Source organism: Streptopelia decaocto, assembly GCF_964273445.1.
Source record: "Streptopelia decaocto genome assembly, chromosome: 1".
Lineage (NCBI taxonomy): Eukaryota > Metazoa > Chordata > Aves > Columbiformes > Columbidae > Streptopelia > Streptopelia decaocto.
This window is the reverse complement of record NC_138663.1, coordinates 46360328-46380653: the sequence shown is the minus strand read 5'-3', so window position 1 is coordinate 46380653 and position 20326 is coordinate 46360328. Positions and strand designations below refer to the sequence as shown.

At 43.4% G+C, this 20326-nt stretch overlaps 1 protein-coding gene across 2 annotated transcripts in view; it reads left to right on the top strand.

Moving 5' to 3' along the window:
- Positions 1-19273, top strand: part of PLXNC1 (plexin C1) — a 71362-nt gene extending 52089 nt beyond the window's left edge. The window contains exons 22-32 of one of the 2 annotated variants that reach the window (XM_082075976.1): positions 3348-3525; positions 4721-4824; positions 8554-8608; positions 9720-9751; positions 9837-9944; positions 11884-12047; positions 12466-12613; positions 14482-14622; positions 14713-14787; positions 16423-16567; positions 16917-19273. In XM_082075976.1, coding sequence (XP_081932102.1) covers positions 3348-3525; positions 4721-4824; positions 8554-8608; positions 9720-9751; positions 9837-9944; positions 11884-12047; positions 12466-12613; positions 14482-14622; positions 14713-14787; positions 16423-16527 — 1110 coding nt within the window. In that variant the 3' untranslated portion in view covers positions 16528-16567; positions 16917-19273. Of the gene's footprint in view, positions 1-3347; positions 3526-4720; positions 4825-8553; positions 8609-9719; positions 9752-9836; positions 9945-11883; positions 12048-12465; positions 12614-14481; positions 14623-14712; positions 14788-16422 lie in introns of both variants that reach the window. The other variant, XM_082075975.1, reaches the window with a different exon arrangement.
- Positions 19274-20326: the final 1053 nt, after the last annotated feature.

Below are 20326 nucleotides of genomic sequence, written 5' to 3'. Positions count from 1 at the left end.
CTGCTACAGAAGGATCATACAATCAATCTGATTTTTCCTGTTTATTATATTTCATAGTCTGGGAGACGGGAGTAGGTTTAAAGCAGTTTTGTTGTGCTGTATGTCATGGCACTGTCTCCTTTGCATAAATTCTCTTTTACCGATCAAAATCTTTGCTTGTTTTTTCAGTCTGTCTGACAAATGGAAATATACTTTGTTCAGATGCATAGCTGAATAGAGAACAGGGTAATGAAGAAAAGTCCTTGAATATCCCAGATTTTTTTTTTTTTTTTTACTTCTAAGAAAATACAGTATTATCACATTTCTTTATTAAACCACATCTCATTATCTGCTATGGTTACTAGTAGCTTTCATTGTTTAAAATTCATTTTCAAGAAAACTACAAGCCTGAAAAACCATCTGTAAACATTGTCTTCAAATGACGTTCATTCTGTCACTGCATGAGTGAAAAGATGTTTTTAAAATGTGTTCCTTTTAGCTAGGTTCCAAGCTAGCTCCTGCACAAGTAGTTGCAGACACTTGCCACGTTCTCCTTCAGTAACCTTTAACTATTCTTGCAACCTGTGTTAAGCCTTTGCTGAAAAGCGCTGTGCTTTGTGTTGCTAACCGCTAATTTCTAGTGCCTGAAGTCTCAACTCTAGATATTACTAGGTTGAACCGCATGTCCTGTAATTTCCTCCTGAGTCTTTCCCTAAGTTAACTTGTATTTTGGTTTACTTTGCAAAGCGAGAGAGCTTAGAAAAGGGCCTGATGATGTTTCCTCACAACTTCCATGTTGTCCTACTGTGATTTCTCTTAAATGTTTTCTGACCTTCAGAGCTGATCATAAAAGTACTTTCATAATTTTACAGTCATTTCTGATGCTTTTTCTACACTTTGAGTCTAAATGCAGTGATTGTGGCTGTCTGTTTCTGATTAATGATTTATAAAGCCAGAGATTCTGCTGTCAGACAGGTTGAATCTGATTTATGAAAACTTCAGAGGGAAAACTTAATAATAATTGGGTTTCCTAGCTCCCCATCAATTGCTTCAGCACTTAATTTCTGCAGGAAATCGTATCAGCAAAACTGTCTGGCTCTCTTGGTTTAGAGACTTCTATGTGTTTCAGTATTTCTTCCCATCTGACCACTTCTTTGAGTCCTAAAGTGTTGTTATTATCCTCACATTGTGGATACTTTCGATTAAGGAACCCAAAAATTACTTGTATTCCACCTGCATAAAGGACTACTACTCTCTTTTTACAGTCCTGTCATCTGACAATGAGTTGAGCAGGGATGGGAGGACTCTTGCACACTAATAACTGAAGAGGCCGCACATTTATGTGCCATCTGTATGAGAGCATGGGCTGGAGAAGGGAATCCTGCAGGGAAAAAGGCGATTTCTCTTGGCAGTCTGAAAGGAAGAGGAAATTAAGGAGAAGCAGGAACATGAATATTGCGGTGTAGGAATAATGTTAGGAGGAAAGGATCAACTAAAGGAAGGAATGGGTCCAAAGATGTAAAGGCCAATCAACATCAGCTAAAGTGTGAGTAGCTACTCCAGAAAGACCAGTTCGGAGACTAGAAGAAACACTTTGATTAAAATGAGTTTTCCAAAGACAAAATACAGTTAATCCCTGTCCACATTTTTATCCTACAAGACCATGACCTCAGGGCAGTCAAAGTCAAGGACGGGACTACTGTCTGTTCAGTTGCTCTGTGGGCCTAACCAAGCGTGACTCCCCTCATTCCTGTGCCAATATATTTTTTACTAATTTTCCACATGAAATCCCAGCCTGAGGCATGGCATCCAGTCTGCTTCTCCTTCTACAGGCACTGTTCCCTCATCTCCTCCTCTTCCATACCGTCTGTCCTTTCCATGGACTCATTTTCCTCACAATTAAACATCTCTCTGTTCTGATTTAATTACTTCAGTTACATCCTCATCTTTGTTAAATCCTGATCTTCACGGTTTTGCAATCCTGTTTTTAAAACTCCTTTTGCTTCTGTAGAAACTGTAAAGTTAATCTATGTCTCATTTGACTACTTCTTTTCATGACCCTTGTGTCATAGTTTCCACTCTTGCTGGGCAATAAAGCAGAAAATAGCGTTCTACAACTATTAATAACTACCCATTTTTGTAAGAAGAGAGAAAAGTTGTCCCTGCAGCAACCTGGACAGAAGTTCTTTCCTTCACATGACAGCAGGGGAAAAAAAAAAAAGAAATCCGTTGCTTTCTCTTTTAATGGTCAGTCCTTGACTGAGTCACACCTGCAGCCCTCGCATTTCAGTCAAAAGATAAGTATTATACCAAGTATGTCCAACAACCAGAATGGTTCGAGTATGTAGATTTTCCTGTGCCACTTGCAGTCAACTGCCGGCACCTACACCACTTGTTTTAATTCTGTACCAAGACATCCCCAGCAGAACATCTGTATCTGTGTAGCTGGACAGTCATGTCTCTGCATGGAGCCAGCTGTGGCACTGGAAATGATTGCTGTTACCTCCTAGCACTGGGAATTCTGTGCTCATCCCTTTTCCCTGCCTCTTGGCAGCTGATCTGCCTGACCTGACCAGAAAAATGACCCGATCAAAGATGGAGATGGTCACCCAGTCCCATTGGACTCTCCCTGCTGCCCGTGCTCACCTCGGGAGCAGCCTGGCACATGAGTTGTCATTGTACAGGTCGTGTGGGCGTTTGACCTGCAGTGATAACTAATAGGATAAATCACACTTTTCTGAGTAGATCTGGACCGCTTTGGGTTCTGTCTGCTGCCAAAATGCTTTCCCTTTCGGCTGCTTCTGCAGTAGCCCTGTCTCTGCTGCCTCTAGAGACGTGGCTGTGTGCAGACAGACACTGATGTTTCCACGGGAGGTGTATTTTTTTGTGTGGTACCAGGTACTCAGCATAATCTGCCTGTGTAAATATGCATTTTAACACTGCTTCCTATCCACTCAAAATCAATCATGCTTACCATGACGACTTACTTAGCAACCTTATCAGATCTCTAGTTGCTTACGGTTTTGCTTTTAAGGTATTCATTTTAAATAAAAGATGTGCTTTTTTTAGAACATGCATTATAATTTTTGCTGGTCTCCTGTCTTTTTCTTTTCAGCAATTCACTGAAATAGATTTGCACAAAAGCAGAATACAAAATACGCTTTTGGAAATTTATAGCTATACATCTTTGACTCTTTGGACATGAGGAATTCTAAATACTTCATTGTGTAATTCCTTCAAATAATCTTTATTTGAAATAGCTTTAATAATAAATATGCTGAAAATCTCTCAGGTTTGCTGTCAGGAGTTCGTAGGTTTCCTGTGCCAGTTGTTCCCTGTAAGTCAGAATAATGTGTTTCTTTCCCCAGACTCTGAACGTTATCTTCGAAAAAATTTCAGAAAATGAGAGTGGAGATGCCTGTCAAACTATCCCAGTTAATGTTCTGGACTGTGACACCATAGGCCAAGCCAAGGAGAAGAGTCTTCAGGCTTTCCTTAATAAGAATGGCTTTCTCTATGGTCTTCAGCTGGATGAAGTTGGTCTTGGTAAGGAAGTGTCACTGGAGTGTTATATTTTCATGGAGTTCACTGGTCTGTCTGTGGAGTTTTCTTGTTAGGAATTCTTGCCTTTGGCTTTGAATTTTTTTTGCATGTAGGCAGAACGTAACTTTTGTAAGGAATTTCTCTGGAAACACTAGGTCATTTATGCTGCCAGTTAGAACATTGAAACTACATCTACTTCACTTCTGTAAGGACTGCAGCATGCAGTTAACAAATGCATGTTATTTGTTGAATACGTATAATTTATATGTTCCTTTTTCTGGTTTAAGTAAGGTGGGCTGTCCACTGAAGTACAAACAGTTGATAAATTTGGTCAGTGGATAAGATGACATATCACGATTACTAAGTACTTTGGCACCTACCTACTATCCCTCCTACCACTCTTCCTTCCAACAGGCCTGTGTTCCCCTTGATCACAAGAACCCACAAATGCCGTTTATTTGCAGTCAGATTAGGTTTATGTGATAACGCACATGCGACTCACAAAGATACATACAGTATCTACAGATGTAAATAAGGTGGCTGCAGCAAACGGATTGAGCCACCTTTTCTTGTCGGGTTTTCAAAAGCCCAAGGTCAGACAAAAGCCTGTAGCTGCCACCATACTGCTTCCCATGTGCTCCAATAGGAAATCTAACAAACTCTACATTGCTGGGATTTGTCACCTCCCAGACTTGCTCCCTAACGTGTTGCATCTTCTCACCTTCTCAGATGCTATGTTGGCAAGTGATGATAATTTACTTTGATATCTGATGTTTGTATCCACCACCAGTGCCTGATAACCCTTCACAAATACTGTGTCACTCTTATACAGCTCATTTTAGTGATCTCTTAGAAGTGGCTTGTGAAACCTGTCTTCTAGTCCCAACATGGCCATAACACCAGGGCACACTTGTGCGACGGAACAGCCAGATTAGGTGAAAGCACCTTCAGAAATTCCACCTTGACCAACACCAAGTGAAGCACCGAGAGCCCGCAGTAGAGGAAGCCACCCCAAAAAAGGAATCCATCGTGTGGAATTGCAAAGCCACTCTCGTGTGGCCTAGCACAGGGATGGAGAGAAACGGCTCAGCTGGGAGCCATTGGTCCAAAATTAATTTGGCAGTGTTTTCCTTTAAAAACATCACACAGTGAGAATGCCACTGGGATGTCATTTTTTTCTGTTACTGTCATACTGCAGAACTTGTGTCGGAGGAGCAGCAAAGAGAATTGTTGGATATTGATGGTTCCTCAGAGGTGATGGAGGATGGGATCAGGAAGCTAAATACCATCGGTCATTACGAGGTAAGCACAGAAGCTGTACCAATGAATCGAGAAGCAGCTTCGCCCCCACTCCCAAGTGCAAGAGCTGTCTGCACAGAAGTATCTTGATTGATCAAAATCTTGAAGACGTAGCTGAGCATCATCAACAGAAGGAAAGAAATGTGTGACACACAACTTTCTTGCCAATGAGTCATATGTTTTCTGTTACTTTTCAAAGGTCTGCTGGTTGCAGGCTTGCTTGGTTCAAGCATATCAGGTAAACTGTCACTTCTGTTGAGCATTTCAGTTAAAACAGCATCTGATGTGAATGTTGCCCTGAGCCTTTTCTGTAATATTTTCTGCTGATTATTTTTTGTTGCACGATGAGCAATTGTTTACCCCTTCCCACCTCATATTTTGATTGTCTGAATAGGTGTTAATGATACTTGTGAAAGCCCAATGAGAGTCAGAATAAAAAGGACTGATGAGTTTGCCCACTCTTCTCTTGAGATCCCCTGTGTCAGTCTTCTTCACCTTTTTCTCTGTTTCCATCTACTGTTGCCACTTGTACTGTAAGTTTTCCCCTCCACTACCAATTGCGCCTGTAAAACTGTGATAATCTGTCCATCATGGCAACAACACACAAGGCTGCAGCTGGTGGTGGAGCCCTTCTGGGTGTAGCACATTGCAAAAGCACAGCAAGCAGCATTGCCTGTCTAAGGAGTTTCCAGTGACACCAGTCAAAATAGAGGCTGGGGTAAAATGTGCAACAGATGAATGGGTTCAGGTGATACGGTAGCTCGTATTTTGGTGCTTACAGATAGACTTTAGAAATGAGGTTAGTAAGCTAAGTGTTTGTAGTGAGCTTTTCTTCATGCCTCATTGAATTTGAAAGTCTGGCTTTTAACACAATAGTTGATTTTTATATATTTAGGAGTTTTGCTGATGAGTGTAGGTCTGTGCCATGCACCGCGGCATGGGGAGTGCTGAGAAACCTGCGCCAGCCCTGAGCATGTTGCTGTTTGCATGGGCAAGTACAGTGCCATCCACAGCGAGGAACATGCGCTCCCAGCAGGGCTCTTTGTAGCTTGGGCAGAGCACAAGGCTGCTCAGATCTGGAGCAAGCTCATTTGGAGTCGCTTTACAGATTTCTGTAGGTGTTTGTCGCTCTCCTTACCTCCCAGCGAGGCAGCAGTGAACCCAGATGTCCTGAGTCACCATCCAGTGTCTTAAATACAGCTTTTCCTGTGCCTCTCTTGAATCTTGTCTATAGGTTAACATGGGACTTCCCTCCACTTGTAAAGTTTTTGTACAAATTAGGAGATTTGTAGTGCTACAGTCAGAGAGTCTGTGCAGCAAAGGTCAATGTAGATTTGAATCTGATTTGATATTTGAACTTCTGTCTCACGAGATCCTACCTGCCCTCTTTTCTGCAGGCAGCTATTGCAAGGGCTCCCTCATTTTCCCTGACAGCTTTTTGCACTTGCTGAGAACACAGAATACCGTGGCTCATGGGTGCAAATGACTCTGCTCCAGTTGGTCGCTCCTATCCCTGGGTATCTTTGTCCCAGCCATTGTTTTTGTCTGTGGTTTCTGCAGGCAGATGCAAGTTAAGTTGGAGGTTCAGTTGTTTTTGCAAAGCTGTAACTACACTAATTATAGCTTAGCAGCTGCCTTATGGAAATTGTGCTGGGTATCTCTGTTATTTAGTTCCATTTTTCTGACACTAACAAAATAATGTACATTTTAGGCAGAAGGGTAGTGGCATTTTAGGCAGTGGCTTAGTGGCAACTATCAGCCATTAGCATATCTAGTTTCTTTTCTTGTATACATATTAACGCAAAAAGGAACATAAAGGTGTCCAGTAAGTAACGGAAAGGAAAATTGCATTCCCAGTGCGAGAGTAGTGATGTTGCCTGAGGATATTTCAACAGTGCCTAGAGTTTCGTGGCAAGCCTGAATTTTTCTTTATGTTCACCAGCCTTAAATGCTAGAAAGTAACCAGTTTTGAAAGTGGGAAGTACCATCAAATCTTTTTGAGATACTGGAGCTTGAGGGTTGTGTTGTAAAGGTACCAGAATCACCAGTCGCCCTTGAAAAAGTAGACTTCATTTTTGCATTGATTTTTAAACTGCACGAGGGGAGGATGTTTGCATTTTTGTCTGTTGTGTCTCGGACTTGTGTGTTCCTTTTGCTCTAATTTTTTGCTCCTAGTAGGGTTTTTGATGTGATTATGTATGAGGTCTGCTCTGTTGTTTGTATGAGGATAACCACACGCCTGGAAAAGAAAGTTGCTGTTTATCATGATGTCCTATTTCCCAAGCAAGAAGAGAGCTGGAGAACAAATCTCCAATTTCTCTAACCTGTAGCAGCTTTGCAGGTTCCAGGAGCAGGAACAGCCCCAGACAGTGTGATCTGGAGAGTTCACTGACAGGAACTGGGTTATAGGGAGGACAGGAGGCCTGGAGAACGAGGAAGAGGCACAGAGCCACACTGCTACATCTTCTGTTTTGCAAAGGAGGGGCACTCCACGTTGTGTGGATCTGAACAGATGTCCCCTCTCCCTGTTTGTCCCCGTCAGTAACGCACCTGACAAAATAAAGATGTTTTGAGGTGCCCATGGGAGCAGCCCACCATGAAAAGTGATTTTAGGCAGCAGGACACAAAAAGAAGGGCTTCTTTTTATTTTTATTGGCTCACGTTGAAAGAAACAGCAAGGATGGCTGCTGCAGCAGTGGTAAAGAAGGAAAACACATTCTACTTAATGCTAAAAGCATCATTTGTCCCAGAAATAAAACCCAACTCCTCTGGTTCCTGGAGGGAAGCACAGTTCTGCCTTCGAGCTCTGCCCGTTTCCCTCAGGCCAGGAGCCCACACATTTCGGCACTGAGCTGCTCTCCTGCTTCTTGGCAAGGGAGCGGGGGCCACGCATTGCCCCCACTGCTCTGGGAGCGCTGCTCCTGTTTACCATTCTTCAGGGCCACGTAGGAGGACTCTCTGGGTGTTTGTGTCACGTCAGAAGCTGGTCTTAGAGCACATTCCCACTCGTAGCATGGGTTTTAAGTGCTCTGTGTTATCTGAAAGAGCTCTGAAACACTGTATGATAAATGGAAACCCTGCAAAAAACCATACTTATAAAATAGATTGCACCTACTTTCCAGGAGCAAGTGGAAGCGCAGATTTCTTTGGCGCAAGACACAGCTTTTGATAGAGTATCTTAATGTTTAAACTGGTTTCTCACACCAGGCTGGCTGCCAAGGTTTAAAAAACACTTAAATTATTTTGGCAGAGTTCCCTTCCTAGAACTGGCCAGTTGTTTTTGTAATTATAGAGGGAAGTACACTAGCACTTGGCAAGACCCAGCATTTGACAGCAGAGCAGTGGTGTAGTTCTCAGCAGGAGCCGTTAGTTACTCTTTGACAATAAAACCATGACTTGCCAGTTTCTTTTAAAGATAATAGTTGCCATCCTGGCAGCACTATAAATTCAGGGAAGGAAAGGGGAAGATTTTTCCTAGAAATCCCAAGGTAGCTAGATACATATCTTGACCTTACAGTCCACAGAGTGTAAATATTTTGTTGAGTTTTAAAACAGTTCTTGGGAGCACCAGGCACCCTCAACATAGCCCTTCCAGGTACACCACGGTGGCAACGGAGTGGCTGACACCCTCTGGTGCTGCCACACACCTAAGGACCGAGGAAATGAAACTTGAGGATTTTTTGAATTCTATACACTTTTGTTTCAACATAATATGTTTGGTTTTGCTTCCAGATTTCAAATGGAGCCACCATAAAAGTCTTTAAAAAGAAGGCAAATACTCGATCAGGTAACGAACTGCAACCTGTTTAATCTTTTGTGGACAATGGGCTGGGAATGCAGAGAGCTGAGATGTGACAAGCTGCATCTCGGTCCATAAGAGGTCAGAAAAATTGGCACTTCTTTGATACAGCTGAGCCAAATGAAGAGCCATGATACCCTGGCTCTGGGCCTCTGTCAGGCACAGTGGGCTTAGGAGAAGGGATGAAGGCTAATGAGAGAAGGACTGAAGGACTTACAGTCCTCAGCAAACGAATGCTTAAGGATACAGCCTTATCAGCAGGACAGCAGGTTGGGAAGCCCGGGTGACACCAAGCGCTGTCTGGTGAGACCAACACAGGGAACATGCCCTGCTCTGGTGCCCAGAGCATCACAGACATAGTGGGGCACTGTCCAGAGACAGGCATGACAAAACCCCACAGTTTTGGGATTTTCTTTATTCTCTTGACCATGTTTCTGAAGGCTTTGACTCGGCCTTCTCAACAGCAGGTCAGGAGTTCAAGGGTGCTTACCAGGGGTCAGTTCATCTCACCTGCCTCTGTGATGCAGGTTGCTCCAGGCCAGCTGATGCCTCAGGGGACATGGACTTTCTGTAGCCCCTGGGGAGAAACAGACACTCCTTGTGTGTCATTCCCCTCACCGTCAAAGTGGACATCTAAAGTTAGGAGAGATGTGTCCCTGAGGTTGAGGTCAGTGGGATGGCATCGCTCTCTCCCTCAGGAAAAACAGGGGTGTCCATTTTCAGCCATCACTTTCAAGCCTGACCTCAACCCACCTGCACCAAGCACTCCTACAGACTAAACCAATGCGATCATCTCATCCTGTTGTCCTCCTTTCCAAGGAGCTGCGATTTGCTGCCAGCTTACCCCAGCAGCAGATGATGTTGCTCTAGCGGAGTGGTCTGAGCTGCAGGTTGGCACTGGGGAGGTGAGACAGGACCTGTGTGTTTCTCAGAGGCTTCCCCCGCACTGCAGACAGGAAAGCGTGATGCCAAGCTTGCCGATGCTTGCTCGGCATCCTGCTGTGCACTTCCCTGCTGCACAGCCCAGAGCCCAGCAGAATCCACAAGCTTGTAGCTGTTTCATTAATGCCATGTTTGCTCTCTGCTTTCTGTTGTTTAGATGTGGACTACTCGGATGAACACTGTCATTTGGTGAGTTCAGTCATTACACTGTTCAGTAGATTTAATACTGAGCTGTATTTGTATCTGTGTAATCTCTTTAATCTCTTCACGACAGATTTTACCAGACTCCGAAGCAAACAAAGATGTGAAAGGAGCAGGTCACAAAGGGAAGCAAAAATTCAAAGTGAAAGAAATGTATCTGACAAAGCTTCTGTCAACCAAGGTAAATTGTAAAGGCCTTATTTTGTGGGAGGGCTAATGTTAGGCTTGGCTAATTTGGCACAACAGAAGTAGAAATTAAAGCAGAAATTATGCAGACTTCCTGCATGTATATCAAAGGTTAAATAAAAAGGTTGCTTATAAAAAGCACTGTGCTAACTGGTTTATCACCTTTTGCAAAGAGACACATTTGAGGTTTTCTAATGCTAGAGTTTTAAAACTGTCTCTAACTCGCTATCTCTATCTGCTCAGTAAGCACAACCTTTTTTTCTCAGGTTAAAGAAAAAAAGGTAGTTATTGATCTTATAGAAAGTGAGTTTTGCCACTGAATCCCACAGAAAGAGAATGATCCTTTTGGGACTGACAGCTTTCAGCCAGCAATCTCCTCACTCTCCACTAGAGTTTTCCCATCTTAGAGACAGCATCCAAAGCCTGAGTTTCACAAAATACTGCCCATGAAATAATCTTTTAGGGTCTCAAAATAAGCATCCAAAAAAACTAGATTAATTTAAAAAACAATGTCCCTAGGATTTATAATGTGATTACCTAATTTATAAAATGCGCATTCCTTAGGAATGAGCCCCGCTGACTCCCTCTGGTAATGTCATCTTGTTTCTGACTTACTCAAAGGGGTTATAAAAATCTTTGCAACAGCATATTACTTAAAATATCAGTGCACAACACTGAGAGCTGTGCGATACAAGAGGCCTGAAGGGATGGTGATTATGGCCCTCTTGCATTTAAAACTCTATCAATCATTATTTAATTAGATTGTTGATAGCATCTGAAGTAATGCAGGACACTACCCAAAGTGTGAGTAAAGGCTGGTCATTTTTCATTAGCTGTGGAAACTAACATAAGCCCTTAAGGAACTGCTGGGGTAAACCAGTAATATCTTACAGTGGGAGACTGAAGTACAAAATAAAAGATCAGGCTCTTAAGAAACAGTCATTTTAATTTAAAGGGCTTTAAATTAATCATCTCTTTCTCCAAAGTAGGACAGTACTCTAGCAACAGCGCTGTGATACCCTTCACTGGGAAATGCCACCTGTGATAACGCCATGCTCTGAAGGAAATTGCATTTCCCACGTGTGTCTCTTTCTCTCTCTCCCCCATGCACACACTCAGACACAACTGCAGAGTTTGCCACGTGAAATGAACTGGCCAGTTGCGCATCAAGGCCCTGGGTTACACTTCAGTCCTCCTTGTTGAGGGAAGATTGGGCCGAACTGAACTTCAGAACAGATGTGAAGAAAAAAACCCTCAAGACAGTGTTTCGCTTTGTTTGCATACGTGATGATGTCAGTGAGTCCATCAGCAATCAAGCCTTTGCTTTTGTGAGCCAAATAGCTTCACTTCTGGATCAGAAATACCCAATTTTCAGTTCTTTTCTGTAATATTGGTGTCTTTATCTGCCACCCAAAGCTGCTATCGTAGAATTAGACCGAGCTCCACGGTCACTTGGCTATGAAGAGTTGATGAGCACATGTGATCAACGTGGGTCTCAAATGGCACCATGAAGGCCAGTGCCCTAGAAAACTGATTAAACTCTGTTTGCTCACCTCCCTCTTACTTCCAGTCCCAAGTTCCAAATGCCTTTATCAACAGTGCCAACAGTATCCAAAGAGTTGATGTTGTCTTTGTTCAGGAGACTCAACAAGTGATTCTTTCCACCTACGATTTGTCACAAAGTTCACCACAATTCTTCTGTTGATAAAGTGATAGGACATGTGACATTTGAAAGCAGCTCATTATAGTGTATTTGTACTTTCATTTTTGTTGTTGACTGGCTTGTTTGCCGATAACCTATGGCCTAGATGTTTGCCACAAGCATATTGTAGTTTCTGTGTGTGGTTGCCCTGGGGCACGCTCGGCTCTCTGAGACAACAAATCCTATTAATTTCTTGTGTAATAGTAGCGCAGTTCATGTTCTTACTTTTCAGGTTGCAATTCATTCGGTTGTTGAAAAGCTCTTCAGGAGCATTTGGAGTTTACCCAACAATAAAGCACCTGTTGCCATCAAGTACTTTTTTGACTTTCTGGATGCCCAGGCTGAGAGCAAAAAAATTACTGACCCTGATGTGGTGCATATCTGGAAAACCAACAGGTAAGCCCAAGTAATGTGTGCAGGGGTGCGTGCTCTCCCTGAAAATGTAGTTGCAAAGCTGGAACACGTCACTTGTGATGAAAAGAGTAAGATTTGGGCATGTCTGGGTGAAGATGTGGTTTGGCTTTGTGTATCCCAGTAATTTAGTATATTGATTGGATACTGATACAAACCACTGTAGCTTCCAGCTCTTCTGTGTCTGCAGACTGCTTCACACTCAGAAAGGTTGAGGCATTATTTGAAGATGTAAGTGTGATTGACTGATGTGTTTGCTCTGTAGCCTTTGTTCAATGATCTCTTTTTCTAACATGAATAAGCAGCCCAGAAAAGCGCTTGCAGTGCAATTAAACGTCCATTTTAAAGCAGCTGCACAATCTGAGTGCTTAAGTTTAAAGATGCTTTTTTATTCTCTGTCCAGTCTTCCTCTTCGCTTTTGGGTGAACATCCTGAAGAATCCTCAATTTGTCTTTGACATTAAGAAGACTTCACATATAGATGGCTGCTTGTCTGTAATCGCACAAGCTTTCATGGATGCCTTTTCTCTAGCAGAACAGACACTGGGGAAGGTAAATGCTGCCCTTCCAGTCTTTTGCTCGATTTTTTTTCAGCTGTGTCATGATTCAGGGGATGAAGTCCTGGATCTGCTCATGTCAGGGGCAAAACTGTCAGTGGTTTCCTTAAGCTGCGTTTCCATTCCTAGTTGCTCTGCCTCATGAGGCTTTGAAGGATTCATCGGAGTAGACAGATGCAGCTGTTACAACGTCATATTTATAGCTTAATGCTCCTTATCTTCTCTGCAGTTGGTTTCTGCACAGTGTGTTTATAGAATATGTGGAAGAGAATGGAAATTGTACGATTTTAATGAAGTTTTTATGAATTTTTAAACAAAGGTCTTTAAAGTATTAACCTTATTTGCTAAGTAGTCCAAATTTTGTTTGCCACCCGCCAATGTGCAGAAAACACACATAGTAAGCTGCTGCTGGGAGCTGTAGGAATCCTTGAAAGAGCTATTAATTTTGAAACAGTTCCCTTCATATGTGTTGGTTCCTCCCTTTTTATATGCAGAAGTATTTGCTGGAGTAACAAGTGCAGCAATTTTATGTTCCAAAGCTCCTTAGTAGAGTGTCCAGAACTCTGGGGATCAGAAATACTTAATTTTCCCTGAGGATATTTTCCTTTTATTTGGACGAAAGCAGGAAGCATTTGTTCAGGCTCATAGTACCCAGGAAAAACAGGCTAGAGATTTTTTTAGCCTAAAAAAAATTTATGTAAAAATGGACTAATTTCCTATGTGATCTGAACCAACTGCTTATCTGTTAAAGGTACATAACAAATAATGTGCCCATTTATCTTATTTTAAGTGCAAAGTGTCATGAATTAAAACTAATCACATCAATTACTTGATGGAAAACCTGCAAATTAGCATGGTCTGTTAGGTTTCTATGCTTAACATTCATCATGAAGTACTGTTCATACAGCAGCTCCCATTAGCCGTTTGAAAAAGGGTGATGAAACCTGAAAAAGGTTTGCAACGCAGTAAGCAACCTGTGGCCTTTCAGTACTAAAATATCTTTACAGCCATGATTTTTAGCCTTCTATCTTAAAACATTCTTTAGCCACTCAGAAAACAAACATTCAAATCATTTCATCACGCAGTGGAAATGTTAGTGACAAGATATCACATGATTGTGTCATTTGTTCCCCAGAATTTAAACTAGAGCAGTGACAGGAAACTCCCAGCCCCCACTTTTACATGCTGAAAACATGGTTTCCAGGTGGGGCTCCGGCTTCTGCCACAAACATCAGCATTTATTTCCTTGGGAGAGCCTCGAGCTGCCTGGTAGGTCAGTGCTGACTTGGGTTGTTGAAGCCATGGGGGAAAAGAACTAGATCCCTTTGGCTGTGGGTGCCTGGGAGCCAGCTCCCCACATGCCTGAACCCCTGAGGGGGAGGAGTACAAACCAAAACGTTTTAGGGGAACCTCTAGGATCTAAGCGAGGCTTTCTGGCAAGTTTAGCCCAGGGGAGCTTCCCACAGCGCTGCTGTGTCCTGCGTGTAAATAGGGTCCCAGCCTCAAGGCCTTTGGTTCGGTTTTCACAATCTGCCAGGTTCCGGGGAGGGGCGAGGAGAAAGTAAGAAAGAAAATTCTGTCTAAGGGACAAGTGTTCATCTAAGGGACAAACGTTCATCACTGCTGATGCCAAGAGAAATAATTATATGGCAACTGTCATGAAACACAATGCACTATTACTGAGGTCCCGCGTCTGTTCTTCATCTTTATTTCATAACCTTGGTTCCCTGCATAAAACCGCTGCGAAGAGAAATGAGTCACACAGAGAAGAGACACAATTAGATGCAATTAACTATGTGGAGGTGGAACAGTAGGAAATCTGTGCTATGGAAATTGACAAGGCTTCAAATATTTTCTTTTAAGGAAGCACCAACAAATAAACTTCTTTACGCTAAGGACATTCCACTCTACAAGAAGGAGGTGAAAGCGTACTACAAAGCCATCAGGGATCTGCCTCCACTGACCACTTCAGAGGTTGAAGAATTTCTAACTCAGGAATCTATGGTACGGTTGAGAAGTGGGAACTTCCTTTGCTTTCATGGGAAGTTTTTTTAAAAAGGAGAACTATCTGACCCAAACCGTTTTCTGTTTCAGAAACACGAAAATGAATTTAATGAGAAAGTGGCCTTGATTGAAATCTACAGATACATAGTGAAATATTATGATGAGGTAAGCCTGTCTGCTATTCCTGCTTAGCCCCTTAATGTTAACTTGCCACCTCCACCTTGAAAGTTGGGCTTGACAAAGCAGCCGAGGGCTGGCCTGGCGTGTGTCTTATGGGTTGCCCACTCCAGAGAGAGCCTGGACTGATGCAGCCAAGGCTGCTCCTCCCGCTGGGCTGTCACCTGTACTGTCACCACTGTATTCCACAGAGACAGTAGCAATAAAATCCTCCCTGTGCAAGTTTTGAGAAAGTTCCTGTGTAGTCTAGGCGTCTTGTTTTACCATGTTTGCAGAGTATCTGCTATTGCCTGTCACAACTCCTGTGCACACACTCCATTTCCCTGGAGATTCAGAAATCAGATTAGACTGTAGCACCAGGGATCTCAATTTAACAGTCAATACAAACACCTCAGCAGAGCACACTCAGCCTTACAGCAAGAGGTGTCTGCTCCTTTCCCGTCACAGCCCTCTTACGCTCTGCTCTAATAGTCTTTCTCTTAAAGAAAAGAAGCTATAGCTTCCAGTCCCTGCTCTTGCTAACAAAAGAAACCTTTTCTCAACTGCAGGCACTTAGTCATAGGCTACCTCTAAGCTGCTTTGTACGAAAAATCCCTGCCCTCTGCTTTGCATGATAGGATTCTCCACTCCATTTTGCTCGTCGTCCTTAACAGCGGCTGCGGCTGCGTGTGCCTGTGTGGGGAGGCAGATAAGAGCCAGCTGGGGTGTGTTGCCTGAAGGCCTCCTCACCACTTCCAGCAGGTTGTCTGGGTCTCCCAGCAACCAGACCTTTCTCTCTTTCATCCCCAGCAGCAGCACAGCAGCAGCGCTTGCTGTAATCATCTGGCTTTCAGTCACCTGTTAGCCAGCTTACCGCTTCTGAGCTCCAGCATCTCAAATTATCTGGGTTCAGCATCAAATCTTTGCCTCTTAAAAGAAGTTTGGGATGATACCGGGAATAGCACTACACTTTATTAAGCTCGTTAAAATTGTTGACAGAGGAGATTTCAGAATACTTTCTCATTTTAGTGCCCATTTTCCCTTTTTTGGGGCGAGTCCTGGCTAAACTCACCCCATCCTCAGAAGGAAACCCTCCCTCTGCTCTTCCCCTCTGGCTTTTGACTGGGAACAGCCAAACCTCATTCACTGTTTGCTGAGATCTCAGTCGCTTTGTAGAGTTGCCAGCCAAGAGTTTTCAGACAGCAGTAACGCTCCTTCCTATCATCTGGGCTGGTGCCAAGTGGACCAGTTAGAGGAAGAGAGGTAGTTTATCTCCCTTAGTTCACAGGACAGAGAAGGAGCAATAAAATATCATTTGCAAATCTGCTGTAGGGTAAAACTGGAGTGCTGGCCTTGCCTCACACTTCAAGAGATGAACACGTGTTGGATTTGTTTGGGGGTTTTTGCTTGGCTCTGTCATTCTTTTGTGGAAGTGCTGCAAATCCTGTAATCGTAATGACTTGAAAGCACAACTACCAAAATAAAGTGTTCAAGTCAGAAAGGAATGTTTACATTTAGGCAGGCATTCAGATGGATTTCTCTGCCAGGAGTTGTTGGAATGCAGAAAAGCAGACTTTGAAAAGCAGCAAGTAAAATAAGTGCTAACAAAATTATTCTTTTTTTTTTTTTGCTAATTGTTAACAGATTGTCAGCAAACTCGAGCGAGAACGGGGGTTTGAAGAAGTCCAGAAACAGCTCCAGCAAGTAAAAGCCTTATTTGATGAAAAGAAAAAATGCAAATGGCTTTGAGCAGAGCACTGACTCACAGCATCACTGTGGGGGATTTTAAGTAAGTGCTACTGCTCCCTAAACTGTTTTGACTGACTATATGTGCAGGGTTTGAAACATTTGGACACTCTTCTCCACTCTGACCATTCCAAGTAACAGCTACGTTTGGGAATGATGTACGGGCATGGTTACATATTCAAATATGGGCACGTGAAAGTGAAAGTGAGTCTCGTGTTGGCAGGGCCAGCATTTTTAGGTACTTGAACACACATACCTTTTGGTTCAAAAATACTGCCTAAGTAAGCTTTCTGCTTACTTATAAACAAGCTCGTAGGAGATGCACAAAACACACTGCAAGTTCAGAGTTGCCCATGTGAACTTGTGAGTAGCTTGGCTCTTTTTTTTTTAAGAGAGAAAGCTGATGTTTCGCCACATCCTTTAAGCAGCCCTGGCAATCTGTGAGGATGAGTTCCGGCTTCAGAATACGGGTCAGCTGCAGTTTCCTTCCTTCCAGACAGATGTACACTGGTTCCTGTTTGGGAAAAAAAGACAAAAAAAAAAAAGCACCAAAGTGACACTTGGGACAACTGTGTTTGGCAGAAGAAGTGTGTCTGAGGTTTGAAGTCCAAATGCGTCATGGCAGGACTTCTCTTCCTTAGGTTAGAAATTCCGCATGCAAAGTGAAGCCCACACTGAGCAGGGGAGGAGGTTTTTGAAGACGGGCACCAGACCGGCATCAGTCTGTGTTTACATTTCTACCTTTCCATCCTTGAATAAGCTGTGAAACACTTGGGACCAGCTTCACAGGTGAAACCTGCACCCCATCAGAACACCATTGTGATTTGATGAAGCAGCTGCCAATAGCTGCACTTTGGTGCACAAACCTGCACTCAGGTGCATGATCAGCCTGTGCACCAGTGCTGAGAGTCTTGCCCAGTCTTGCCATCCTCCTGCAAAGGCCTCACAAACCTAAAGCCAGCATTTTATTTATTTTTCTTTCCAGGTTGTCCACACAAAGGCTTCATCAAAAGCCTTGTTAGTTTAATAAAGTGTAAGAACAGGAGGGCTGGTGTAATCTCTGAGTGATGCAAACATGAGAGCTGGGCTTGGGGATGGGGAGGGAGTAACTGTCCGCCTTAGTCCTGCGGGGCTGTGTTTTGAGGCTTGCCTGGTTTCAAAGCAAGGTGTCCATTACATTTGCATTGGTGGCTAACGTTAGCCCAGCTGGCAAGCAGGCCCGTGGCCACGCTGCTGAGACAGGGCTGGCGCAGCGGCTGCCGTGTAAAGCCAGGGAGGAGCAGCCGCGGCTCTGGCGCTGCTGCCGCACCAGCACAGCCCTGTCCTCCTCCACAGCACCGAAAGGTTTGTTGGAAAAAAAGCAAACACACACACACACAAAAAAATAACGTTGCCTACTGGTCTGCCCCCTCCCTACCGTGTGATTGCACAAGTTGTACCTCTTGCATATCAGAGAGGGCAGCCACCAACCCATACTGTGATGGCTTTTTTTTTTTTTAATTCAAGTCTTATATTTGCTGTTAAGTTTACACTTTATACTTGATGGAATGTATGGCTTTGTTCAGGAAACTGCACTACAATGTTGCAGTACTTTCAGCAGTTCTCGACTCTGCCTGGCACAATATATTTTGATAAGTTTAATTTTAATTGGAAAAAAAAATTGATAAACACCCCAACCCCAAGTTATCTTGCCCTCTGTCCTAAAGGAGTGAACTGTGGCTTGAAAAGCACTTAAGCTTAGAATACCTGTACTTAAGGGCTTAATTTTTAATCATTGTTAACCTAACATTTAAAAGCACCATCAAATAAATTTTAAAAAGCACAGTAATTAATATTAAAGGAGGAGCATAAGCAGATTACTCTTTCCAGCTAGAAAGATGTCTCAGCAGTTCTGTTCCACTTCAGGTGTTTGCTGGCAGTGCAGTCGAACGAACTGTGATAGTTTTGTTCAACAGTAACCTTCTGTACAGGCAGAAAGAAAACCCCCAAGATTTCTGCTTGAAAAAAAAGCTGTAAAATATAATCTGTTTGCGTGTGTCTGATCCTGTGAACTTCACTATGTGTGTTTATATGATGAGGAAATGAAAAAAAAAAAATCAGTCCTATTCTGTATTTGTACTACTGCTTGTTTGCTACAATAGCTTTAATGATTTCTAGAGATTACGTATGTGTTGAAGCAGGTCCTGTAGCTTTAGCCTACAGCCTGGAATAGGGTTATTGCCTTTTATTCAAGCCTCCTAAACAGTGTCACTCTGTTAGTAAACCATGTGAAGTCATGCTGGGACTTTGTAACCCATCAAGTGGATCTCACGAAGTGATGTGAAGTATAATTAAGTGATTGTGACTCGTTTTGGTAGGTTTGGGTCAGCACACAAAGCATCAGCACACCTTCCGTATTTGCAATTCACTGTTACTGCTACACGGACAAAAGGAACCACCTCTGACTAAAGCTGTATTATGGCAACCCAACAACTCTAACAGCATTCTCTGAAATGAAAGCAAACTTCTCTATTTTCACATGTTTACAGGCAAACTGCTATGACAAACAGCATATTTTCTAACACTAGCTTACAGAGCATTATTTTGCAGTCATCTAGTTTAAAGTCAGATCTTACTAATGTGTAAAGTAATTCCTGTTGTACAGAAGTTAACCTGTTGTTTAAAATGAATGGTTAAAAAAAAGTGCAAATGGCAAATACATGTTGGTGTTTGTATGGGTTTATCTAGAATAAAATGCATTTGGAGGTTATTTTGGTTAACTTGTGTACTTTAAAATGGTTACGAAAGCGAGCACAGCTTGTAGCAGTGCCAAGGTCATGCAAGGAACAGAGGGTAAGTCACTGACAGGTGACTGGACAAGGGGTACAGCCACGCTCCCGGCCCCGTGAGGTGCCGAGGCAGAGCCACATGGGTGAGCGCTGTGTGTCACAAACTGCTCACGTCACTCTCAAGTTAGGAAGCACAAAAAGCGGAATAATAGAATCAGTTTCATTGGAAAAGACCTTTAAAGATCAAATCCAACCATTAACCTAGCATTAAGTCCACCACTGAACCATGGCCCTAAGCAACACATCTATGCACCTTTTAAACCCCTCCAGGGATGGTGACTCCACCACTTCCCTGGGCAGCCTGTTCCAATGCCTGACAACCCTTTCCATGAACAAATTTTTCCTCATATCCAATCTAAACCTCCCCTGGCACAACTTGAGGCCATTTCCTCTCATCCTCTCACTTGCTACTTTAGAGAAGAGACCAACACCCTCCATGCTACAACCTCCTTTCAGGTAGTTGTAGAGGGAAGGTAGGATGCAGCCCAGGTGGTGCTGGGGCAGAGGGGACTGGCCCAGAGCCCCGCAGCTGGGGAGCAGTGGCAGGGAAGGGGTGGCTGGGGGATCCCAGCAGCCTTTCCCCCGTGAGGAGCAGCAGCAACCTGAAGATGCAGCACCTGCTCCACCTCCACACAATGCTTGGGAGCCACGCTGCAACTTCATGGCTTTAAGGCTCTGAGAATATGATGATACTTCTACAAAGTTAAAAATGTTAAAAACAAGGATAAACTGATAACTGTTCTTTCAGGAGAGGGTGGCGCAGGGAGAGGAAATTGCCTCTTGCGCAAAGAGCCTGAGACAGACCAGGAAAGGGAGCCCACAAACCAGCAGAAACCATCATCCTTCCTCCTGCCGTTACCCTTTTCCTGCCTCCAAAGGCTTCTCCGGTTTGTATAAACCGCCCTCCCTGCCCCCACCACCACATAAGGTCCTGCTGAAGACCAGATCTCCAGCGTCAAGGACAGAAATACAAG